The sequence below is a fragment of the Diaphorina citri genome, unplaced genomic scaffold, assembly GCF_000475195.1.
Source record: "Diaphorina citri unplaced genomic scaffold, Diaci psyllid genome assembly version 1.1 scaffold2555, whole genome shotgun sequence".
In the NCBI taxonomy this organism is placed as follows: domain Eukaryota; kingdom Metazoa; phylum Arthropoda; class Insecta; order Hemiptera; family Psyllidae; genus Diaphorina; species Diaphorina citri.
In genome coordinates, this window is record NW_007379975.1 from 4,044 (window position 1) to 25,029 (window position 20,986).

The window sequence follows — 20,986 nt, forward strand, 5'->3', positions numbered from 1 at the left end:
TTGCCCTAAAAGAAAGGTTTGATAGGTCTCGTTGTTTTCTAACTGTCAATAGACAACCAAGATATAATAATGTCAAACTTTAGCTGAAAGCTGAAGAAAAAACATGACGTAGAGGTAGAGATGATGCAGTTCCAAGAATTTCTAGCACGAAACCCTAAACAACAACAACAACAACAACAACAACAACAACAACAACAACAACAACAACAACAACAACAACAACAACAAGGTGAGTGAAATTCTAAAGTGATAGGTCGAGGGTTTGATTGCCGCCAAGGGCGGATTTTATCCTAAACTCCTATCCTAAACTAAATGAACCATAACGTGAGTGAGGTTCCTGAGGTCGCGGGTTACGGGTTCGATTTCCGCCTAGGGCGAAGCTTATCCTGAACAGAGTGAGTGAGATTCCGATCTAGGTACGGAACAAGTTGTATTAATCTCCAAATCGCCATGTTTTGCCTTACACCTTCTCTAGTTACTTTCCTATGGCAGAAATATATTTTTCTTCGTCCAGTAGGGCCGTCAAGGGCGGATTTTATCCTAAACTAAACGAACCATAACGTGAGTGAGGTTCCAGAGGTCGCGGGTTGCGGGTTCGATTTCCGCCTAGGGCGAACCTTATCCTGAACAGAGTGAGTGAGATTCCGATCTTGATACGGAACAAGTAGTATTAATCTCCAAATCGCCATGTTTTGCCTTACACCTTCTCTAGTTACTTTCCTATGGCAGAAATATATTTTTCTTCGTCCAGTAGGGATTCCACAAGCTGCACCATTTCGATAGGGTTCGATTTCCGCCTAAGGCGAACATCCTAAACAGATTAAGGTTCTCGGAACGGCTGGTTTTCTCCTATCCTGTCCTTCTCTTCGATTCCGGGACGATAAGACCCGTTTTAGGTTTGATTTTGCAGCCGATTTCGCGCTACTCAAAGTCGTTGTGAGATGGGCCCAAGTCCTCAGTTTGATATCTACACAAAATTGAACTTTTTTCTATAGCTTTCACAGACCACGAGAGTTCTTAACTTCTAAATTCGTCATGTTTTGCCTTATACCTTCTCTAGTTAATTTCCTATGGCAGAAAAAAATATTCTCTTTGTCCAATAGGGAAAATGGTGCAGCTTAATAGAAAACTTATATATTTCCCTTATCAGTTCTGAATAACTTTGATAGGTATCTATCATCCTGTCTACATGTAAACTCCAAGTCTGGCTACCCAAACATAGGTACTTACCAAGTCATGTATAGCTATGTAAACATATTAGGTATTACCGAACAAGTCATGTCGGTAGCTATCTAAACATTAGGTACTCGTGTATTACGTCGTTCTAAATGCATTACTTATCATAAATCAATCATAAACCTAAGCCCCTGCATAATAAAAGCATAAGGAAAATCGGAGAGAAATCGATTGATTGGAATGCATCAATATTTAATAGCCCAAATTTTGGCATCCGGTCAATTCTGAAAATTGTTTGTTTTGTCTCTGTCGTGGTTAATGTAGTTGACATGACGTTCCAACACAGGGAGCACTAAAAGGGAAACATATACATTATACCTATACATATGTATTTACTCATATTTATGCTACACATGTACTATGCGTGGTAGGTCATGTATAGCTATGTAAACATATTAGGTATTACCGAACAAGTCATGTCGGTAGCTATCTAAACATTAGGTACTCGTGTATTACGTCGTTCTAAATGCATTACTTATCATAAATCAATCATAAACCTAAGCCCCTGCATAATAAAAGCATAAGGAAAATCGGAGAGAAATCGATTGATTGGAATGCATCAATATTTAATAGCCCAAATTTTGGCATCCGGTCAATTCTGAAAATTGTTTGTTTTGTCTCTGTCGTGGTTAATGTAGTTGACATGACGTTCCAACACAGGGAGCACTAAAAGGGAAACATATACATTATACCTATACATATGTATTTACTCATATTTATGCTACACATGTACTATGCGTGGTAGGTATACCAGTATACATAGATGTCTTTAGCTTCTCTTTTTCCTCAATGACAGCAGAGGAACAAGGGGATTTTCAGGTGCCCATTGCAAGCCAGCGGTACAAGAGCCTGGGCCTGGGCCCCACATCAGTCAGACTCCGTATATCTGAATTACTCAGAGCCTATAATCTGTAGCATCCAATTCTTCTCTCCCCCGTCCCTCTCTGAAATCCTGAATACAAGCCTGCTACATCCATATTACCTATATGAATCCTATATTAGTATATTCGGTATTCAGTAGCAAATTGCATCTTCGAACTTTTCAAGATGCTTTCTCAGAAAACATTTGTCTCCAGAGTAATAGAATAGATACTTAGTGGCGAATTCCCCATTTAATGGCTAAAAACTGAGTGGAGTATAGAGCGTTTGCTCTCAGTTCTATGCGATTTGAAGTCATTGTCTCTCTACCTAGGTACCACTTACCGCAAATAGTGAGTATTACATTGATTAGCCGACCCCAGTGGCAACTATTTAGCTAATAGGTACCGGAAAAGGCAAGGGAGATATATGTGGCTAAGTGCACACCGAACTCACAGAGCCGAAAAAAATCGACTCTGCGGGGAATCGAACCTGGGGCCTTCGGCGCGGTGCAAGAGCCCAGTGTGATACCCACTCAGCCACGGAGTTTTCTCCCTTTTTAATTTCTCACCCCACGCTACTACTGAATAGAAGTGAGTTACGAGTAGGGAGTAGGTATGACAGTATTTCAACTTGAAAACTTACCTAATTGATAAAGTTTCATTCTTCTCTGGAGAGAAGGAAGTATGTACCAATACCTATCTGATGTTAAAGATAGCTACTTTTGTCTACAAATACAAAGGTACCTACCTACATAGCTATAGTATATCAGTATAGGTACCTTATTTGTAGATAGTACCTACAGCTACACTTATACCTACTGTAGAAAGTGGAGTCTGTAACTAATGACGCAAAGTAAAATGTCAAAGAAAGTGGTTTCTAGCCTGTTTCTTTCATGTGTATGTACCTCCCCATAATTTTGTCGGAAAATGACAAAAAAAAAAAAAAAAATTCGCATTTTCCTAGATGGAAAAGGCGGTTGGGATTTAGCTTTTCCATAAATTCAGTCCGCGCACTGAGCTATTTAGTTATTTACAGTTTATCCCTTGTCGAATTTCGGGGATTGAGCAATTGGCATTTTTTACTACGCGGAGTGAGCAGTTTTTTCGCTCATTGAGTGAATTCGGGGATTAGTTATGGCCTGTTCAAATTTTCATTTTCCATGTTCTCAAAAAGAAAAAAAAAAAAAAAAAAAAAAAAAAATCTCACTTTCCTTTTTGACACTCGTGGAAAAATCGTCGCATCCACTAATTTTTGCTTTTTCTCAAAGTAGAGATGTCTCAAAAACAGAAAATTCCAATGTGATTCATATAGGTAACATGGAATTCATAAAATGAGACAACCTCTTTGGCTTTGGCCCAGTGGGTATCACACTAGGCTTGCACACCGGAGGTCCCAGGTTCGATTACCGACCGGGTCGAAGTTTTTTCGGCTCTGTGCTTGGAGTTCGCGGTGCAATCAGTCTCTTGAGTGCTGAGTAGCTACTCCTTCAGGATAATTTTATTCTTCCACTAATCCATAGTTTGGTAACCACTGATGTAAGATGTGATCATCAGTTACCTTCCACTCTTCCAGTTGACATCAAGGAATGAAAAAACTTTTTCCTCTTCTTCTTCTTCTTGTTTTATTTTGTCTCATTTGTCTTCAACTCAATTATAAGTTCCAGTGTTTTTAATACCCGCCTTTTTCTTTCGAAATTTCCACTCTTCTGAAACTCGTTTCCCCTCGTTTGGCGTTATATAGCGCTTGTACCAAACCATAGGGAATCCAAGAATCCAACCATAGGAAAGCGCCATCGGAATCATTTCCGTTTGCGAAATTTATTTTATAATGGTACGGTAGTGAAATACCTACCTCGTATTAGGTATTTAACTATCTAGCAGGTAGGTATCTTCGTATCTAATAATAGGTATATACATAGGTCACATGAAAATACTTCTACATGCATGTAGGTATTTCTATAGGTTCTAATTCCTAGATATAAGAGTATTAGAGGTTGTTCTATTAAATTTACTAGTAGATGTAGGTAGGTACTTCAAGAAATAAAAGTTGCTTTTTTATGTTATGTCATAATATCACAACCTTTGTATACGAGTACCTATGCATGCTCTTTTTATAGCAGTAGGTACAGTAGTTTGCTTTTTATTATACCTACCTATCTTATCATTATGCGCTAGGTATTCTCTTATTCACATGCATTTATTAACATAAAATATCTTTAAGTTTGTCGCTGAAACCCCCCCCCCCAAGGGATTATCATTTTCCTAGTTGTTTTCTTGTTTCCTGTTTCACTGTGGAGTTTAAAGGAAAAGCCAGTCGTTCCAAGAACGAGCCTTATCTGTTTAGGATAAAATCCACCCCGGGAATCCTGTGACCCAAAGACAGACTTTTTTTTTATTTTATTGAACGTTATTTACAGAGGGAAACTATAACAATCAGAGTCCTTGTCCCTCAAAGACAGACTTTAATACCCTCCAAGCTAACTAATGGAGAAGAAAAAGAAGAAGAGTAATCTAATACTACTTGGGGGTTACCTACTTCATATTTATTTGAATCAAGAAACTAATGTTCTTAGCTCTTCTAAATTATGTTCGACATTCTACAGTCATTGGTTTAACAGTCAAGTCCCCGTACTACAGCTTAAAGGAGAGAAAGTTCCTCTTATCAAGCTCAATCCCTTGGTTTCGTAAACGAAAACCCGGAAAATTCAAATTTCTAACTGAAATTCCAGCTGAACATGCAAAAAATTGAGGTTACTTACCTTGCCGGGCCATGGAGGAAATCCCTTCATTTTGGCCCTGAAATCAAAAATAAATAAATTAGAAATAAAGAATGCCAAGAAGAATTGTATACCCATGTCAAAAGCTGCAATAAATGTCACAATATCTACAGGGCGTCTAAGAAAGTGTTTGAAAAGTTTCACCAGATTATTCTGAGGTAATATGAAACATTCTTGTGATCTTGAAGGGCATGCCATCCAAGGGATACGTACTATAGATAGTGTTTTCGGAATTTTTACCCGTTGCACATCGGAAGCTTAAACTTTTTAGTAGCGCGTAGTAGCCTGAAAAACCACACCTAAGAAAATGATAAAGAGCCTGTATCACCCCATCAGGCAAAGGTGCTTTTTCTACCACCGTGTAAAGGTGTTTCTGTACCCATGTCAAAAGCTGTTACACGTTTTGCCTATCCACCTGTCAGTGTGGGAATGATGAAGGAGTTATTTGAATCGACATGTATTGTAATGTCGAAAAAAAGGTAATTCCAAAGCTTTCGGTAAACAATGGGATAAGGTGATGATTTCGTCTAGGTGGCGTAGCGCTCGGTAGTAGGGAAGATTTGGGTTCAATCCCATCGGAGGTGTGGAATTTCGACCTAAAAAATATCATAAAAAAAAAAAAAAAAAAAAAAAAAAAAAAATGAAAATATGAAACATTCTTGTGATCGTGAAGGGCATGCCATCCAAGGGATACGTACTATCTATAGATAGTGTTTTCGGAATTTTTACCCGTTGCACGTCGGAAGCTAGTAGCGCGTTATAGTAGCCTGAAAATTTGAAAATCCAAACCTAAGAAAATGATAAAGAGCCTGGCGAAGGTGCTTGTTCTAACACCGTATATAGGTGTTTCTGTACCCATGTCAAAAGCTGTTACACGTTTTGCCTATCCACCTGTCAGTGTGGAAATGATGAACGGGTTATTTGAATCGACATGTCGGAAAAAAGGTAATTCCAAAGCTTTCGGTAAACAATGGGACAAGGTGATAATTTCGTCTAGGTGGCGTAGCGCTCGGTAGTAGGGAAGATTTGGGTTCGATCCCATCGGAGGTGTGGAATTTTGACCTAAAAAATATCATTAAAAATAATGTAACATAAACAGCAAATTTGTCGAATAATGTCATCGCCGCGCCGTAATGTCGCGTTTAGTACCTAAAAACTTTAAATTCACTTGGCTCGTTCAATTATTTATGTGTGGGAGACAGAAATAATAAACAATGAGAAGAAGATAAAAAAAATAGAAGAGAAAGAGAGAGAGAGTGAGAAAGGGAAGACAAAGGAAGGAGAGAGAGAGAGAGAGAACAGAAGAGAGTGAAAAGGAAGAAAAAAAAATACTGGAATAGAAAGAGATAGAGAGAGAAAGAGGAAAGAGAGAAAGAAGAGACAATGATACTGTACCTAATAAGTACGTATAATAGAAAGAGATGGAGAATATGGAGATCCCTCGAAAGAGAGAGAGAGAGACAAAGAGAGAGAGAGAGAGAGAGAGAGAGAGAGAGAGAGAGAGAGAGAGAGAGAGAGAGAGAGCTAATACGTACGTATAATAGAAAGAGATGGAGAATATGGAGATCCCTCGAAAGAGAGAGAGATAGAAAGAGATGGAGATCCCTCGAAACAGAGAGAGAGAGAGGACAAAGGTAGGAAAGTATTTTAATTAAAAAATATGAAAAAATGTTAATCGTGATGGATGATATCTCTCTCTCCCTCCTTCCCTCTCTCTCTCTCCCTCCTTCCCTCTCTCTTTCTCTCGCATTTTCTCTCTCTCTGCTCCATTTTCATTAGTATCATTATAATAATTATTTCTCTCTGTATCATACTTTTCTCTCTTTCCTTCTTTCTCTCTCCCTCTCTCTCTCTCTCTCTCAACAATAATATTTCCCTACCCATTTATTTTCACCTCCTCTCTCTCTCTTTCTCACTCACTCTCTCTCTCTCTCTCTCTCTCTCTCTCTCTCTCTCATTGTTCTGATAATAGGGAGTTTAGATATCTCCACTCATGTCGAGATCTCTGCTCTCCTTGACTTCATCGTCTTTATTCTTTCTTCTCTTTATTATTACTTTCTATTATTTTTCTCTTCTGTTAGAAAAAAAGAAAAATAATCAGAGTAAAATCTAAAGTAACATTAGCACACGATTATCTGATGCTTTAACGAGTAGATATATACGAGTAATAGGTACCTACCTATGTACGTATCTCTTCCTGTTGTTCAACAAGAAAGAATCGAAGGAAGAGAGAAAAAAATGTTAATCGTGATGGATGATATCTCTCTCTCCCTCCTTCTCTCCCTCCTTCCCTGTCTCTTTCTCTCGCATTTTCTCTTCTTTTTTAACAACTCTAGTCATTCCCTTTCTCTCTCTCTCTCTGCTCCATTTTCATTAGTATCATTATAATAATTATTTCTCTCTGTATCATACTTCTCTCTCTTTGCTTCTTTCTCTCTCTCTCTCTCTCTCTCTCTCTCTCTCTCTCTCTCTCTCTCTCAACAATAATATTTCCGTAGGCATTTATTTCACCTCCTCTCTCTCACTCTCTCTCTCTCTAATTGTCCTGATAATAGGGAGTTTTGATATCTCAACTAAAACAATAATATCCTTGCAAATCCTTCTCTATCTCTCTCACTCTTCACAGTGTTCATAAGTTCATATGCAGAGAATTGGCGTCTCCACCAATGACAATAATTCTCACTTTCCTTCTCTCTCTCTCTCTCTCTCTCTTATATTGTTTATATTGTTAATTTATGAATATTAAGGTGAGAGGCCCATCTCCAAGAAGTTAGCTAATAGCTTAGGATTAGGAATTGTATTATATTATATACCTTATCTTGTTAAATAAAGAAGAAAATATTAATTAATCAAATTAATCAATCTCTCTCTCTATCTCTCTCTGTCTCTCTCTCTCTTTAACATCCTCCTCTGTTTTCCTCATTCTTTCGTTTCTTTCCATATCATATCATCCCTTAGCTCCAATAAACGATGAGATTTTTTTTTACTTTCTTTTTTTTTTCTTTTTTTCCTTCTTCCTCTTCTTCTTGTCCTCTTTCTCCCATGTCTTCTTCTCTTACTCTTCATTCTTCTTCTCCTCATTATAATAAGTAGGTATTTTCAGCGTTTAGATTTAGATCATATCTTCCTCTGTCTCCTACAATCCTCTTCTTTCACATTTAGGTTAAAACCTAAAATACAAATCTCCTTGTGAAACTTATCTCCAAATCGAACGCAGTTTACAAAGAATTTTAGAAGTGTTCTAGTTCCTGCACTCCAATATCTGATTGTATTCATGCTCCATTCATCCGAGACGGGGAGCCATCGATTGGAACAACTTTCTTTATTTTTATCTAAAAAAAAAGTAAAAAGGAAAAAAATTCCTCTATTTTTCCCTTTTTCCCTCTATTCTCCCCCCCCCCTTACAAATTTATTGAATTTCGATATGTACCTACTTACCAAGGTTTCTTTATTTTATCTAGAAAAAAAGGAAAAGAAATCCCCTCCTTTTCCCTTTTTTCCCTCTATTTACCTAGGTAGGTACCCACTTGTTCTGCATGAAGATGTGAGTAAAACAAAAACAAAGGTCGGTAGGTGAGTATTTCGGAAAGTTAACCCTTTCACCCCTAAAGGGACAATAGGTACGTCCCACAGAAGAATGATTTTTTAAAATGGGATATATTATCATCCCAGACCTGTCGAAAAATTTCCGTTCTCAGTGTTTTTCAAAGTGTGAATGTGATGTGAAGACTAAGACGCCAGTAAAATTCACTTGGCTAACTTGTCTGGTTTTGTCTCCAGATCGATTTTTGCTCAGTAGTCCTAGGAGGACATAAAACTTTGTAGAGTCTTCATTTATAGCCCAAAAAATAATGCTTGATCAGAAAAATTGAAAGATTCTTCCTAAAATAATTCGGGGTGAAAGGGTTAAAATGGAAAGATAGACAAAACGTAAAGAATAAGCGTAGAAAGCCAGCCTAGTTAGCTTAGTTGGTAGTGCGTCTGCCTTGTAAGCGCTAAGGCCGTGGGTTTTTTCCCTTTTTTCCCCTCTACTTTCCTAGATAGGTAGGTACCTACTTGTTCTGCATGAAGATGTGAGTAAAACAAAGGTCGGTAGGTGAGTATTTCGGAAAGTTAACCCTTTCACCCCCAAAGGGACAATAGGTACGTCCCACAGAAGAATGATTTTTTAAAATGGGATATATCATCCCAGACCTATCGAAAAATTTCCGTTCTCAGTGTTTTTCAAGTGTTTCTTTTGTGATCTAGACTAAAATTCACTTGGTTAACTTGTCTGGTTTTGTCTCCATCAGATCGATTTTTGCTCAGTAGTCCAGGAGGACATAAAACTTTGTGGGGAGTCTTCATTTATAGCCCAAATAATAATGCTTGATCAGAAAAATTGAAAGATTCTTCCTAAAATAATTTGGGGTGAAAGGGTTAAAATGGAAAGATGGACAAAACGTAAAGAATAAGCGTAGAAAGCCAGCCTAGTTAGCTTAGTTGGTAGTGCGTCTGCCTTGTAAGCGCTAAGGCCGTGGGTTCGATTCCCGCCCGCGGCGGATTTTATCCTGATGGGATAATGTTCGTTCTCGGAACGGCTGGCTTTCCTCCTATCCTGTCTTCCTTCTCTCTTCGATTTCGGGACGATAAGACCATAGCAGTTACAGTTCCCTCTGTCAAAACTCTTTAAAAAAAAAAAAAAGAGAATAAGCGTAGAAATGAAATTGCTAAGTAAACGTAGGAAATAGAATAAAATGGCTGCAATAAATTTTATTGTAGTTGGATTTATAATTTTTATATATTTTTCTTTCGTTTCAGCAAACAGTTTTAATAAGTAAATTAAAAAAGAAAAATACGTATGTAAATTATACATAATAGATAGGTATGTAATTATATTTTTTTTTAGTAAAGAAAGCACACCTGTTCACGATGGAAATTTTGAATAAAATCATCATTCTTCCAGATGGAATGAGTCACCTATTTGCAGCAGAGTGTAAAATGATTGCCATCAAAATGATGATTGTAATTGCATCCAGTGACCTAGATCTGTAAATATCTGGAAAATTGTAATATGAAACAAACTTGTAAAAAATACGGAGTTATTTGTGACAATGACAATATCGGCGCTCAATGAACAAAATAGCTTAGCAAAACCATTTATGACACAATTTTAGGTAGAGATATCTAAACTTTTTCATAAATTTTACGGATTTTTTTTTTTAAAAACTTTTTTCTTCATTTAGGTATTTACTATAAATTCACCTATTTTTTAAAGCCTTTAATGACACAATAGATCAGTTGCGCTTACTTGGGTGATGTTTCAAAGTCATAGAGCAGAAAAAATGAGGACCAACGAAATTTTTCTTTTTCTTCTACGACTTCTAGATCCCGAGATAAATCAATTTAAAAAATACCGGTAAATCGTGAACTTTGACGTCAAGGCATACGCTCCCGTAGGCGATGACGTCACATCAAATGTCCCGAGCAAAGCTCCCTCGCAGACAACGCATTAATGTGTTTGCGTGCATACGTTTCTGCGCAGTTCTTTCTGCTCCTCCGTTAGCGCGCTCGTATAGTGGCGCTACCTAACGGACGAAAAAAACAACTGCGTAAAGTCTGAGGTCACACATTTTTGAACTCTTACGTTAGAACGAAAAATAAAAATTGAATTTCCGACCTTTTACAGTTATTTTTTCGGAGTTTTGACCTCAGATTTGTATTTCTCCCAACTTTTTACATAGGAATCGACCATTTATTTATAATTTTTACCCATTTGCAACTGCTCCATTTTCACTTAGTGATCTCTTTCAACCAAATGGACTGAAAAGAAATCAGCATATTCTAGCCTGAAGGTGCCTATACCTACTTGCAGGCCCGTATCCAGGATTTCATTGAGGGGGAAGTCAGCACTTTTTTACATTTACGTTCCGAATATACTAATCTACAATGTACAGTACCTAAGTAGTCAAGTGTCTACCTACCTACATTACATTACCTAGGTACATAGGAAGGTACGAGTAGGTAGGTATATCAAGCAAGAATCTTTGTCGTAAAATGACTTTTTTCTCGCGACAAAGGGGCTGTAAGCTTATAAGGAAGCTTATAACTTTATAAGTTATAAGGTAGGGAGATTAGGTAGGTACCATCTTCATTCTTTTAATTCTCATTCTCAAACAAGTCAAAAGAATTTTTAATTTTCTCTCAGAGTAAGCGATTTTTTCACAAAGAAAATTAAAAAAAAAGAAGAACTACGAACACAAAGAAAATCTATATCCCAAATCCCATTTTGTTTTATCCATTATCTTTATGTCCAGATCTCTGCTCTCCTTGACTCAATCTTCTTCATTCTTTCTTCTCTTTATTATTACTTTCTATTATTTTTCTCTTCTGTTAGAAAAATAATCAGAGTAAAATCTAAAGTGAACATTAGCACACGATTATCTGATGCTTTAACGAAATAACGAGTAGGTATACGACTATACGAGAAATACCTACATATGTACGTATCTCTTCCTGTTCAACAAGAAAGGGAGGAGGAAGAGAGAAGAAGAAGACGAAGAAGGAGAAGAAGAAGATGAAGAAGAAGAGGAAGAAGAAAAAGAAGAAGATGAAGAGGAAGAAGAAGAAGGAGAAGAAGAGGAAGAAGAAGAGGAGGAGGAGGAGAAGAAGAAGAGGAGAAGAAGAAAAAGAAGAAGAAGGAGAAGGAGGAGGAGAAGAAGAAGGAGAAGAAGAAGAAGGAGGAGAAGAGGAAGAAGAAGAGGAGGAGGAGGAGGAGGAGAAGAAGAGGAAGAAGAAGAAGAAGAAGAAGAAGAAGAAGGAGGCGATAAAAGTTGAAAGCGTTGTTCTACTTGTTCTCGATTTGTGCTGATACGATCGAGGGCATTGTTAAAGAAATCAAAGGTCTGGGAATGAAGAAAAAGAAAGAATGAAAGAAAAAAAATAATGAAAGAAAAGAAAAAAAGCCAGGGCCTTTGAACACAACTGTGTCACAAAATATGTAGCTAGCTGTTGGTGATAAAATGTTATTTTGTCCTGTTAGCAATGCTACATTTATTATTATTATTATTTTATCTTTTAATGTTCTAAGCAATTGTGATTGTATTATGGAACAAATAAATTACAAATTACAGCTGCTGCCCTGCTACCCATTGATTTTCATGTCTATTTCCTTAATGACCGGGTATACAAAGTTTAACTTTATTTAAGTTAAACTCTTGGATCAAGAAATTTCTTTGGCAATTTGTTTGTTTTTATTTATTTTATTTGAAATCAACCAATCAGATCGGCTTAGAACTATTGACGTTTGAGGACCTCCCGGAACGTTCGATATTAGCTGGAACTATCCAGCCACTCACTATCAGGTAGACCTGACAGGTACGTCTGAAAAGGTCCATTTGTCGGATTTACCTGATGAGCACACTCACTATCAGGTAGATCTGACAGGTACCTATGGCTGAAAAGGTCCGTCTGTCAGATTTATCTGATACCTACCTGATGAGCACACTCACTATCAGGTAGACCTGACAGGTACAGCTGAAAAGGTCCATCTGTCAGATTTACCTGATACCTGATGAGCACACTCACTATCAGGTAGACCTGACAGGTACAGCTAAAAAGGTCCGTCTGTCAGATTTACCTGATACCTGATGAGCACACTCACTATCAGGTAGACCTGACAGGTACAGCTGAAAAGGTCTATTAAATTTCAAGTTCTCACTCATTGTTTGAAGTGATCAAAGTTACCCGTAGCCTGATTTAATCCCCTCACTATTTCTCCTCTCTCTGTCCTCAGGCACTCCGCCGACATCAGGCGGCACTCCGCCCACAGGTAGCGGCACTCCTCAGGACTCCAACACTCCTTCAGGGCGGAAAAGGTCTACTAAATTTCAAGTTCTCACTCATTGTTTGAAGTGATCAAAGTTACCTGATTTCATCCCCTCACTATTTCTCCTCCCTCTGTCCTCAGGCACTCCGCCGACATCAGGCGGCACTCCGCCCACAGGTAGCGGCACTCCTCAGGACTCCAACACTCCTTCAGGGCGATAGCCTGATTTCATCCCCTCACTATTGCTCTTCCCTCTGTCCTCAGGCACTCCGCCGACATCAGGCGGAACTCCGCCCACAGGTAGCGGCACTCCTCAGGACTCCAACACTCCTTCAGGGCGGCGAAGGCGGCCCGCCACGCGTTCTCAGAGCGCCAAACTAACGAGCGGCAAATCGGTGCGACGCCGCGCTATAGTGAATAGTAGTAGTGAACTGAGTGTGAGCAACCAGAGTATGCGAAGTGCCGGAGCGAGTGAACCTAAACTAAACGAACCAGGTGAGTGAAATTCTAAAGTTTATTCCCAGGAGACAGTTATTGTTTTAACTGTCGTATAGGTTCATTTTTATTTCTCTTAGTGTAATTCTAGTTGTGTTGGACAAGGTTGACATAAACTGAAAATTATATTTTTAATTTTACAGTAGGTAGGTACCTAAATATACATACCTCTTCAGTTGTAGGTAAATGTCGTATTGTAAAACTGCCTAAGTGTCAACTATTAGGTACATAATATTATTTTAATGCAATGTTACCACGCAAAACAAAGCAAGGAATTTACAATAGGTATAATAAAAATAAAAAGAACAAAACCTACCAACAGTAAGAAGGTTATACAAACTTACTCATAGGTAGGTATCTATAAACATACCTATATCTACCTATAGAATAGACATTAGATGGAAAAAGAAAAAAAAGTGAATAAAAATAAAATATGATAATAATAATAATATGAAGAAGAAGAATGGTTAAATAGTAAGAGAATGGTTAACATCTATACCACAATCTTCTGGAATTCAAATCGGGCCTAAGAAATCTGAGCTGAATGTTAAATGTCTACCGCCAAGGGCGGATTTTATCCTAAACTAAATGAACCATAACATAAGTGAGGTTCCAGAGGTCGCGGGTTGCGGGTTCGATTTCCGCCTAGGGCGAACGTTATCCTGAACAGAGTGAGTGAGATTCCGATCTTGATACGGAACAAGTTGTATCTATCTCCAAATCGCCATGTTTTGCCTTACACCTTCTCTAGTTACTTTCCTATGCAGACATATATTTTTCTTCGTCCAGTAGGGATTCCACAAGCTGCACCATTTCGATAGGGTTCGATTTCCGCCTAAGGCGAACATCCTAAACAGATCATATCCCAACATACATTCCAGCATTTATGTAGATCCATTTTATGCGAACATTCTCATTTCACATTCCTCTCATTGCAATATAATATGTACGTAGTTACCTATACATACCTACCTACCTATGTCATACATAGTTACCTATGTACCTACCTAGTACCTACATAGGTGCATTTCATTGTTGTTGGGAAAATCTACTGTTTTATGATGGGATTAAATTTATGATTTTTTCTAGGAAGATAGATATCTACATTAGAACTTAAATAGGGACATTATATCGTATAGAATAGGTAGGTACCTAGATACCTAGATAGATATTGCATAGACTAAGTAGGTAGAGGTAGGTAGGTACATACTATGAGATGGATAGATACTTGTTTTATGTATTTCTTTTGTTGCAATGGGGATTTATATCTAGCGTACTCTGATGGAGTAGGTATTTGTTCAATTTTTCAAGTTTGCATTTTTTTTTTTTTTTTTTTTTTTTTTTAAATTAAAAAATTATAGATACCTATGAGTAAGTTTGTATAACCTTCTTAAATTATGTATGTTTGCTGTTGGTAGGTTTTGTTTTTTTTTTTATTTTTATGATATTGTAAATTCCTTGCTTTGTTTTGCGTGGTAACATTGCATTATAATAATATTATGTAACTAATAGTTGACACTTAGGCAGTTTTACAATACGACATTTACCTACAACTGAAGAGGTAGGTATATTTAGGTACCTACCTACCTACTGTAAAATTAAAGATATAATTTTCAGTTTATGTCAACCTTGTCCAAATAACTATAAGAATTACACTAAGAGAAATAAAAATGAACCTATTAGACAGTTAAAATAATAACTGTCTTAAAAAAAAGTTCCCCAACAAAAAGGCAAGCATTAAACAGGGTGGTTCAGTCAAATAACCGACTAAAAACCGACCCTGTAAAAAAAAAAAAAAATATCTCGCACTCAATTCAGTGCACTCGGACTTAAGGAAATCAGTTCAGACTGTTCAGAGCGATTCCGATTCAAGGAAAAGCGATAATGTGCTTTGGGAAAGCCCTGAAAATCTACCCCAGGTGGAAATCAAACCCCTGACTTGGTGCTTACAAGGCAATTTATAATGTCCTTATAAAGTTTATTTTATTCTTCCCACCTGATGGGGACTTGCCTCCTTACTATCACATTGTTTTTATATCTTCTTCAATGCAAGTGAAATAAAAGAAGAAAACCAAACAACAAATTTGATGGTACTTGTGCAGAAGTCATGTCCGTGGAATATTGCTACCAAAGGAACTGGCACAAACAAGCAGTGACCAGTGTTATTATAGGGCTAGGTTAAATGCAAGAAGTTTTCACAATTAGAGCAGTGATTAGTGTTATTATAGGGTTAGGTTAAATACAAAAAGGAGCTTTTCTTTTCCACATTAGAGCAGTGATTAGTGTTATTATAGGGTTAGGTTAAATACAAAAAGGAGCTTTTCTTTTCCACGGGACATGACTTCTGCATAGTTACCAATTTGATACTTACTAATTTTTGGATCCAAAGAAGTAGATGCAGGATGATGGTTTTTTCGGCTTTTTGGTTGCAATGTCAGAGGGTGGGACAGAAACCTACAAACATATTTATCGTTTTTTATTTATTGATGATTGGAGGAAAAGGGGGATGTATTGTAATTCAAACATTTGTTTTTTTATGCATAGAACACCAACATTTTTTTTTTTTTTTTTTTTAACTATACCTATAGTTTCTCGGAACGGCTGGTTTTCTCCTATCCTGTCCTTCTCTTCGATTTCGGGACGATAAAACCCGTTGCAGGTTTGGTTTTGCAGCCGATTTGGCGCTACTCAAAGTCCTCGGTTTGATTCTAATGTGAGATGGGCCCAAGTCCTCGGTTTGATATATATCTACACAAAATTGAACTTTCTTCCAGCTTTCACAGACCACGAGAGTTCTTAACTTCTAAATTCGTCATGTTTTGCCTTATACCTTCTCTAGTTAATTTCCTGTGGCAGAAAATATATTTTCTTTGTCCAACAGGGAAAATGGTGCAGCTTAATAGAAAACATATATTTCCCTTGTCATTGCCATTTCTGAATAACTTTGATAGGTACCTATACCATCCTATCTACATGTAAACTCCAAATCTGGCTATCCAAACACAGGTACTTACCAAGTCATGTAGCTATGTAAACAATTAAACATATTAGGTATTACCGAACAAGTCATATCGGTAGCTATGTAAACATAGGTACTCGTGTATTACGTCGTTCTAAATGCATTACTTATCATAAATCAATCATAAACTTAAGCCCCTGCTTAATAAAAGCATAAGGAAAATCAGAGGGAAATTGATTGATTGGAATGCATCAATATTTAATAGCCCAAATTTTGGCATCCGGTCAATTCTAAAAATTGTTTGTTTTGTCTCTGTCGTGGTTAATGTAGTTGACATGACGTTCCAACACAGGGAGCACTAAAAGGGAACACATAGGTATACACTATACATATATTTATTTACTCGTATACCTACTGTACATTATACAATACTAGCCGAAGTTGGGAGTTGGTATGACAGTATTTCAACTTGAAAACTTACCTATACCTAATTGATAAAGTTTCATTCTTCTCTGGAGAGAAGGAAATATGTACCAATACCTATCTGATGTTAAAGATATAGCTACTTTTGTCTACAAATACAAAGTTACCTACATAGCTATAGTATATCAGTATAGGTACCTTATTTGTAGGTAATAGGTACACTTATATATATACTGTGGAAAGTGGAGTCTGTAACTAATGACGCAAAGTAAAATTTCAAAGAAAGTGGTTTCTAGCCTGTTTCTTTCATGTGTATGTACCTCCCCATAATTTTGTCGGAAAATGACAAAAAAAAAAAAAAAACTTCGCATTTTCCTTTTTGACACTCGTGGAAAAATCGCCGCATCCACTAATTTTTGCTTTTTCTCTCACAGTAGAGATGTCAAAAACAGAAAATTCCAATGTGATTCATATAGGTAATATGGAATTCATAAAATGAGACAACCTCTTTGGCTTTGGCCCAGTGGGTATCACACTAGGCTTGCACACCGGAGGTCCCAGGTTCGATTACCGGCCGGGTCGAAGTTTTTTCGGCTCTCTGCTTGGAGTTCGCGGTGCACTCAGTCTCTTGAGTGCTGAGTAGCTACTCCTTCAGGATAATTTAATTCTTCCACTAATCCATAGTTTGATAACCACTGATGTAAGATGTGATCATCAGTTACCTTCCAGTTGACATCAAGGAATGAAAAAACTTTTTCCTCCTCTTCTTCTTGTTTTATTTTGTCTCATAGCACTCAGCCTCGTGAGTGCTGAGTAGCTACTCCTTCAGGATAATTTTATTCTTCCGCTAACCCATAGTTTGGTAACCACTGATTTAAGATGTGATCATCAGTTACCTTCCAGTTGACATCAAGGAATGAAAAAACTTTTTCCTCCTCTTCTTCTTGTTTTATTTTGTCTCATTTGTCTTCAACTCAATTATAAGTTCCATTGTTTTTATATACTCGTCTTTTTCTTTCGAAATTTCCACTCTTCCAAAGCTCGTTTCCCCTCGTTTGGCGTTTATAGCGCTTGTACTAAAATATAAAGAAATCCAAGAATCCAACCATAGGAAAGTGTCATCGGAATCTTTTCCGTTTCCGAAATTTATACAACTCTACCTCGTAGGTATTTAACTACCAACTCTACCTCGTAGGTATTTAACTACCAACTCTACCTCGTAGGTATTTAACTACCAACACTACTGTATACCTACTGCTATAAAAAGAGCATGCATAGGTACTCGTATACAAGGGTTGTGATATTATGACATAACATAAAAAAGCAACTTTTATTTGTTGAAGTAGGTTATACCTACCTATATCTACTATAGTAAATAGAACAACCTAATACTCTTATACAAGAAATTAGAACCTATAGAAGTACCTACATGCATGTATTAGAAGTATTTTCATGTGACCTACCTATTATTAGATACGAAGATACCTACCTGCTAGATAGTTAAATACCTAATACGAGGTAGGTATTTCACTACCGTACCTTTATACCTAAAATAAATTTCGGAGACGGAAATGATTCCGCTGACACTTTCCTATGGTTGGATTCTTGGATTTCTTTATATTTTAGTACAAGCGCTATAAACGCCAAACGAGGGGAAACGAGCTTTGGATAGTAGGTACATAAACATTTTTCTTCTTTAGGTTTTAATAGGTACCTATTAGATACGAGTATGTTATAGTTGTAGGTAGATATATGTAGGTACTTAAAGAAATAAAAGCTGCTTCTTTGTGTTATGTCATAATATCACAAGCTTTGTATACGAGAGTATGCATCATGCTCTTTTGTAGCAGTACAGTATAGGTACCTATACATAATATTACATAGGTATTTTTCTTTTACTTTTTTTTTATTATGTACCTACTTACCTATCTTATAATTATGCACTAGGTATTCTCTTATTTACATGCATTTATTAACATAAAATATCTTTAAGTTTGTCGCAAAAACCCCCCATCATGAGGACCTGTGCTTTTCCTTTGAAGCATGATGAACCCTTTGTAATCTCAAGCTCGCCAGGATGGTTATAGGGTTTGGCTCCTCTGATCCCTAAAATTTACCTATAATCAAGGTGTGGTGTGATGGTCCCGGCCGGTCTGCTTCTTTTTTAAGGTCCCCAGCCAGACAACCAGATATGTAATTAATAATTATGTAATATGATTATGCTATATCTCTTTGCTGTTTTACTGTAATATGCTGCTGTTTTACTGTAGGTACTGTTCTACTGTTTTCCTCTTTGCTGTTCCCCCCAGATTCCCCTCACAAGCGGAAAGGCTCCAGGCGTGGTCAGTCCGTGTACGTTCTACAAAAATTCTCGGATACATGAAAAACGTTCGCATTCGTCAGATTTGATTTTACGTGCAACGTGCAATGCAAATGCTTTGCACGTTGCTTTGCATGTTGCATTGCACAAGTCTGGACCCACCATTATAGGTAAGTAGCTCGCCAAGGGTCTCCTAGTCAACTGAGTAGCTCGCGACCCTAAAAGGTTGGCGACCCCTGGTCTAGGCTTACCTTACCCTTGGGATTAATCTAATTTGTAGAAACCATTTTTGTAATATTATTCTACTACATACCTATTTCTCTTTGCTGTTCCCCCCAGATTCCCCTCACAAGCGGAAAGGCTCCAGGCGTGGTCAGTCCGTGTACGTTTCCCACCAGAGAAAATCCACAGCCTTCCTAGAAATCCCCCCCTCCACACAAGATGCCGCCCCTGAAACTCCGGATGAAGACTCGTATAGACTTCGCTCATTCAGTTTCACTTCTAAAGGTAAGAGCCGCCATTTTTTTTTTTTTTTTTTTTTTTTTTTCTTTTTTTCTTTTTTTTTTGATAGAGTTTATATTATATTTTAAGAACGATTCTAGTCCTACATTACATAGGTACCTATATACTAAGGACCAGCCTTGAAATGGCAAGGTTAGTTCTTTTACCCATGAAACCTTTGTTATCCCGAGTTAAATTAAATAAGGAGATACAATAAAATATGTCAAGCTTATTATAATCCAATAGTTTGGACAATACATTTCATGTACCAGAGCCAGAGACAAAGTTCAAGTTAGAAACTGGCTAGGAACGCTTGAACAAGATCTTGAAAGATGAATTCAACCAGCCTAGTACCTACAGGAAGTACCTACTTACTTGGGGGTTACTTATTCATATTTATTTGAAACAAGAAACTAATGTTCTTAGCTCTTCTAAATTATGTTCAACATTATACAATCACTGGTTTAACAGTCAAGTCCCCGTACTACAACTTAAAGGAGAGAAAGTTCCTCTTATCTAGCTCAATCCCTTGGTTTCATAAACGAAAACCTGGAAAATTCAAATTCCTAACTGAAATTCCATTTGAACATGCAAAAAATTGAGGTTAATTTTGAAGCTCTTACCTTGCCGGGCCATGGAGGAAATCCCTTCATTTTGGCCCTGAAATCAAAAATAAATAAATTAGAAATAAAGAATGCCAAGAAGATCAAGTGGTAAAAAACGAATGGAAGGTGTTTGAACAGTACTTACCATACTAAATCACCGATTTTAAAAGAGTCCGGCATTATAACGTCCTGCTTTGACAACAAATCTCAATGGAATGAAAAAAATTTGAGAAGTAAACACCGCGCCGTTAAGACACAACTTCTGAGCATGCGCAGAGAAGAATTTGAAGTCAAAATAATCCTCAAATAAATTTATTGAAAATTAAAAATTATTGAAGATATTCTTCATCTTTAAATATAGTATTATAAAAAATAAACAATTTGTTTCTGTCAAAATTGAGCTTTCGATTAATATTTTTTTACGTATGAAGCAGTTCCAATTTTTGTTTGCAACGTTTTGACTTCCACACTGTATATACTTGAAGCGAGCAACTTCGTCTAGAGCTCAAAGTAGAAATCCAGGGGCTCTCAAACCTCGAGAGGGGAGATCGCGGCAAAGCCGGGACGCAAAGTTCAGCGATGTCCTGAATTTTTGGCATCTGGACGAAAAAAACACCTCTACTACTCTCAATAGATCAGTTGCGCTTACTTGTGTGATGTTTCAAAGTTATAGAGCAGGAAAAATGAGGACCAACGGAATTTTTCTTTTTCTTCTGGTGAAAGAGCAACCTCCGTGGCCGAGTGGGTATCACACTAGGCTGGCACGCAGGAGGTCCGGAGAATGGTGGTTCGAGTCCAAATCAAATCATAAAATTTAGCGTAGTGCATGAAGCGGGGAATGATATTTGTGACACAATTAAAATTCCTTTGCTCCCTGTTCTGTCCGTGAGTAGCTAAAGGCTGTCAAAGTCTCCCCCCTCTCCCGTTCTCACTTTCATAAAACCTTTGTTTTGGATTTCGGAGCCGTCTTGCTCTCCCTCCCCCCCTCTCTCTCTCTCTCCCT

At 37.4% G+C, this 20,986-nt stretch overlaps 1 protein-coding gene across 1 annotated transcript; it reads left to right on the top strand.

Annotated features, from left to right (window-relative positions):
• Positions 1 to 12,647: 12,647 nt before the first annotated feature.
• On the top strand, positions 12,648 to 19,384 carry LOC103519132 (the record flags this gene model as incomplete). Its single annotated transcript, XM_008484217.1, has 3 exons — positions 12,648 to 12,683; positions 12,945 to 13,175; positions 19,217 to 19,384. Coding segments are annotated over 3 exons (435 nt in total), but the record flags the coding sequence as incomplete, so codon positions are not given.
• Positions 19,385 to 20,986: the final 1,602 nt, after the last annotated feature.